Source organism: Lactuca virosa, chromosome 6 (genome assembly GCF_052849685.1).
Source record: "Lactuca virosa cultivar CGN04683 chromosome 6, Lactuca_virosa_CGN04683_v6, whole genome shotgun sequence".
Taxonomy (NCBI): Eukaryota; Viridiplantae; Streptophyta; class Magnoliopsida; order Asterales; family Asteraceae; genus Lactuca; species Lactuca virosa.
The window spans coordinates 13,050,825-13,056,149 of record NC_136431.1 but is presented as its reverse complement, the minus strand read 5'-3'; the positions used below and the strand labels follow the sequence as shown (position 1 = coordinate 13,056,149).

The 5,325-nt window shown below is 40.3% G+C and overlaps 1 protein-coding gene across 1 annotated transcript; it reads right to left on the bottom strand.

The window, feature by feature from the left end:
* Positions 1–3,219: 3,219 nt before the first annotated feature.
* On the bottom strand, positions 3,220–5,104 carry LOC145119563 (tubulin beta-2 chain-like). Its single transcript, XM_079055238.1, has 3 exons — positions 4,632–5,104; positions 4,208–4,477; positions 3,220–4,059 (listed from the first exon to the last, which is right to left on the bottom strand). The coding sequence occupies exons 1-3, from the start codon at positions 5,023–5,025 to the stop codon at positions 3,383–3,385; spliced, it is 1,341 nt and encodes a 446-aa protein (XP_078911364.1). The 5' UTR covers positions 5,026–5,104; the 3' UTR covers positions 3,220–3,382.
* Positions 5,105–5,325: the final 221 nt, after the last annotated feature.

Sequence of the window (5,325 nt, the reverse complement as noted above, 5' to 3'; positions counted from 1 at the left end):
ACCAACCCACTCTCCGCTATCAGTTGCACAAGAAGTCCCGGCTACCTCCCCCTAACTAGCTCGTGAATACTATTACATATCACAAAGACTAGATAATTCTTCGAATGAGAGATCCTACCCTACAACAGTTGGACTCAGACAAGAGCTGCGCAATAGAGCTAGACCTAACCTTCTGAAATTATTTAATCCTCACAATATGTAACGTAACATATTCATTTACTAGTTGGTGAAAGATAAGTAAGACTCCTAAAAGCACAAAGCAAGCAGCATTCGAGCATCGAGTACACATAATCAAGCATATACTACTCTGGCTATCATACTGACAATTCTGTACTAGCATGCAGTTTTCATAGAGCTGAAACACATATAACAGGCACATAAGGCATCCTTTCTAGATCCTTAGTCCTAATCTAGCATGATGTTCTAATAAAGCTGATAATCATAACATAGCATAAACTTGTATGGATAATTTGGGAGAACTTACTTGAGCTCGGCTGATTGCATGCACCACACCCTTTTTCTCCTTTCAAAGTTCTTTTCTTTCTAAAAATTCTTTTTGCTTTTCTAAAACTCTTTTCTTTTGAAAACTTTATACCACTTCCTTAGTTTGAGTTCAGACACACTCGGGAGTGCGCCCGAATCCCTCAAACCAAGGCTCTGATACCAACTTGTAACATCCCAAAAATACAACCCAAAAATTTTTGTTTGAAAACTTTACTAAACCATAATATCAAATATTAAAAGATAAAAACCATGAATCGTGTATCTCAAAATGTCATAATAAATTTATCAAATCGAAACAAGTGTCAAGATCATATCAAAATATCAGAGTCTAACTCCCAGGCTAAACTGTGGTATGTGCCATGCCATCATCCCGAGCCCTTCCCTTTGCTAGCTGAAGTACCTGAAACCAAAACTGAAACTGTAAGCACGAAGCTTAGTGAGCTCTCCCAAACTACCACATGCCATACAATAACATATAAAGCACATACTGGGCCTTGCCCACTGCATCGGACCGAAGTCCGGAACTACATCGGACCGAAATCTGGAACTGACTGAACATAGCATAACACAATCATAGCATATAATATGAACACATATATTGCATACTGCATCAGACCATAGTCCGGAACCTATAACACATACCATGCCTGTATCACAAAGACACCAAGCATACAGAACTACTGCATCAGACTGAAGTCCGGAACTACTGCTAACTAAACGGGCCGGCATTGTGGCCGTAGACCCGTTCCTACTGGAAAGAAAACTCACCTCGTAAGGCTGGCTGCTGACATGCTGCTCGGGAACTGTCTGACTGCTGCTCCGGTAACTCCCCGGCAACAATTCCCAAAAGACACTTAATCAGACACTGATAACTAATCTTAGGGTAAAATGACTATTTTACCCTCTAGTCAAAGTAAACATACCGTTGACCTGACTCGCCGAGTTGGGCCACCAACTCGTCGAGTCCCTATCTTTCCTTCTACTCCCCTTCCCGACTCTACTCGTCGAGTTTAACCAAAACTCGACGAGTTCTCCTTCTTTACTGATATCCTACCACCCTTCATCCGACTCGCCGAGTTGTATGATCAACTCTTCGAGTTCACCTTCAACATAAGAACACGTCCAGTCTGTGACTCGCCGAGTTGTATGAACAACTCGTCGAGTCTGTTCTTACGGGTAAGGAGATTTCCTTGGACTCGCCGAGTCAGGGCGTAGACTCGCCGAGTCCCTCTACACTCAGATCCATGTCTTAACTCACTGAGTCTTTACTCCACTCACTAAACAGACTCGCTACTACTGAACAGGGAATCTAAGACTCGCGACCTGACTCGCCGAGTCAGAAGAACGACTCGTTGAGTCCTTTGCATGCAGTTTCTATTCAGTTGATTCTAATCAGTTTTAGTGCATCCAATTCATAGATCTGGGTTTCTGGGACTATCTGAACACGTAAAGTTGCTAACTTTACGTGTATCTATGATGCAATGAAGCAATAACACTCAAACTTGGCTATTATGGGGGTTACTTGTCTAGAACAAAGCCATGGCTGCCAAAAGGTGGCCTTCTTGAGCTCTTGGAACTCAAGAGAGGCTAGATCCGAGATATGGCTTGATTATAAAGCTTCATCACTATGGATTTGGGGTTTTTGAGCTCAAAACCATCAATTTGGGGACAAACTAGATCTAGCAATACAATAACCAAGATGAAAGCTTTATTACCAGAAAGGATGGCCAAAGAGGAGTATAATTTGGATCTACTTCTTCTTCCTTGAGTTCTTCTACCTTCTCTTCTTCTTCTTGCTCAACAATGCACCAAGATTCCTTCACAAGGGCAAAGATCACTCTCACACACTTCACGGAGGCTAGGGTTTCGGGAATAAGTCTCTAAGAGGTGAAGGAGGCTGGTTTGGGGCTATAATGGTGTTTAAATAGGGTACACTCCCTGAAAATTAGCGCTTCATCCAGACTGGCGGACTTGCCGAGTCTGGAATATGGACTCGTCGAGTCGCCACGCCTACTCCACGTGTTGACCCGCTGCTACTCGACGAGTTAGGGCCACTGACTCGTCGAGTAGCTTCTAAAATAAGAAGAAAAATAATGTTTTAAATGCATACCAGAAACGGGGCGTTACATATACCAGTGGGGTTGGTGAAGCCCTGCCTAGACTTGTCTTTAGTTAAGTTGTCAAGGCATTCCACAACCACGTTGCAGGGATGTGGCTGGATTTGAGGGTAATCACGAGGGATCCAGTGGTAGCTTATAATATTAAATCTTCATTTAAATATCATTTTACGTTATTCTTTATTTCGCAACTAATTTCTTACCTAATGCCATTTTTATCAGGTAGCGTATTAATTATTATTTTTTAAAACAGTGGAAATAACATTAAACAAACTAGCAAGCTGTTAGAATTTCAGCTATAAACTAGTTTTTCAAATAATTGGTCAAGATTAATAGATAATAACTAGTTAATAGAAAAAACAATATAAATTGTGTGTTTAATAATAACAACTTATTAAAAAATATTTCAAATAATAATAATTTCTATAAAACTCAAACTCATTTGAAGTGCTCAATCTCATGAATCTCCTTTGATAGCTTGTTTCTTGTGTTTGGACCCATTAAAGCTTTGTTTGCATTTACAGCTACATAGATTCAGTTTTGGCCTATAAATCTTCATTCCATGGCTATATTGGCGAATTTGATAAAAGTTTCTAAGTTTCTAACAATATATTATTTATAATCATTATTATAACTTCAAAAGACAATAAATCAATATCTTATTCACAATACACTCATATAGACCCAAAATACCACACGATATAAAAATCATTTCGAATACTCACCATACCCCAAAATAAAATAAAAAAAAATATTCATACTTAATTTTCTTCTTCTTCTTCCCCATACACATCATCCTCAACATCGTCGTCGGCCACCGCATCCTGATATTGCTGATACTCCGACACCAAATCATTCATGTTGCTCTCCGCCTCCGTGAATTCCATCTCATCCATCCCCTCACTGGTGTACCAATGCAAGAAAGCCTTCCTCCTAAACATTACAGTGAACTGTTCGGAAACTCGCCGGAACATCTCCTGAATAGACGTCGAATTCCCCATAAAAGTCGACGACATCGCCAGCCCCGTTGGAGGGATGTCACAGACGCTCGATTTCACATTGTTAGGGATCCATTCAACGAAATAAGAGGAGTTTTTGTTCTGTACATTGATCATTTGCTCGTCGACTTCTTTGGTGGACATTTTGCCCCTGAACATGGCGGAGGCGGTGAGGTAGCGGCCGTGACGGGGGTCAGCGGCGCACATCATGTTCTTGGAATCCCACATCTGTTGGGTGAGCTCCGGGATGGTTAGGGCACGGTATTGCTGTGATCCACGGGAAGTCAACGGTGCAAATCCGACCATGAAGAAGTGGAGACGTGGGAATGGAATCAGATTCACGGCGAGCTTCCGGAGATCGGAGTTGAGTTGACCGGGGAAACGGAGGCAACAAGTGACCCCACTCATGGTAGTTGATATCAAGTGGTTCAAGTCCCCAACTGCATTAAGTAGTTGTAAATTGTACCAATGGTACAACTTAAATAAGCTACAATTTTATAATTGTCAATTTGACATATTGTTATAACATTTGTTACAAGTTTGTATCTCAAAAAAAAAAAAAAATGAAATATTTTTCAGAAGTCTTACAGCTTGGGTTGGTGAGTTTTAGGGTCCGGAAACAGATATCATACAACGCTTCGTTATCGAGTACCATACACTCGTCAGCGTTTTCGACCAACTGATGGACAGACAAGGTGGCATTGTAAGGCTCAACCACTGTGTCCGACACCTTTGGTGATGGAAACACTGAAAATGTCAACATCATCCTATCTGGATATTCCTCTCGGATCTTCGATATCAATAAAGTACCCATACCGGATCCAGTACCACCTCCAAGCGAATGACATACTTGAAATCCTGTCGCATAATAAATTATAAACAAAATTACATGATTAGTCCCCATGGTTTGCTAGAACTCACAACTATCAAAATCATAAATTGTTTGATGAAACTTGAAATATTTTAATATGAAACAATTTCTGATTTTTTAGTAGTATATTGATAAGTATACCTTGTAAGCAGTCGCAGTTCTCAGCTTCCTTACGAACAACATCAAGAACTGCATCAACTAACTCGGCACCTTCGGTGTAATGTCCCTTGGCCCAATTGTTTCCGGCACCATTTTGGCCGAAAATAAAGTTATCGGGGCGGAAAATTTTCCCGTAAGGTCCGGCACGCAGACTGTCCATGGTACCGGGCTCTAGATCGACCAATACAGCTCTTGGGACATATCGACCACCACTAGCCTCGTTGTAGTACACATTCACTCTCTCTAATTGAACATGAGTGTTTCCGTAGTACTTCCCACTCGCGTCGATTCCATGTTCATCACAAACCACCTCCCAAAATTTTGCACCGATCTGGTTTCCGCATTGGCCGGCTTGAATATGAAGGATTTCTCTCATTTTCTTGAAAAATTAAGTGTTTGATTCTATATAAAAATTGAAAAATTGAAGAACTTGGAATGAGAAGAAGAATATTGGAGATGGGGTTTTGTAGGATAAGCAAAGGAGGGTCTTGATGGGGACTTTGATTATTATTATGTTTTTTTTTGTTGAAAATTACAAAAAATAATAATTTTAGAGAGAGAAGAAATTAATAATTGCATGTGAGTGTGTTTCTTCTATTTTAATTGTAATTTAGAAAAAAACAAATAAAGATATTATGAGTTGTGCATGTGAGGAAGATGCCAAGATGCATAATGT

Bases quoted from the DNA above. Each gene is read 5' to 3' on its own strand.
- LOC145119563 (XM_079055238.1), bottom strand. From the start codon at position 5,025: ATGAGAGAAATCCTTCATATTCAAGCCGGCCAATGCGGAAACCAGATC. The intron at 4,478-4,631 runs GTATACTTATCA...ATTATGCGACAG, and splicing joins GAACTGCGACTGCTTACAAG to GATTTCAAGTATGTCATTCG. The intron at 4,060-4,207 runs GTAAGACTTCTG...TACTTAATGCAG, and splicing joins AAAACTCACCAACCCAAGCT to TTGGGGACTTGAACCACTTG.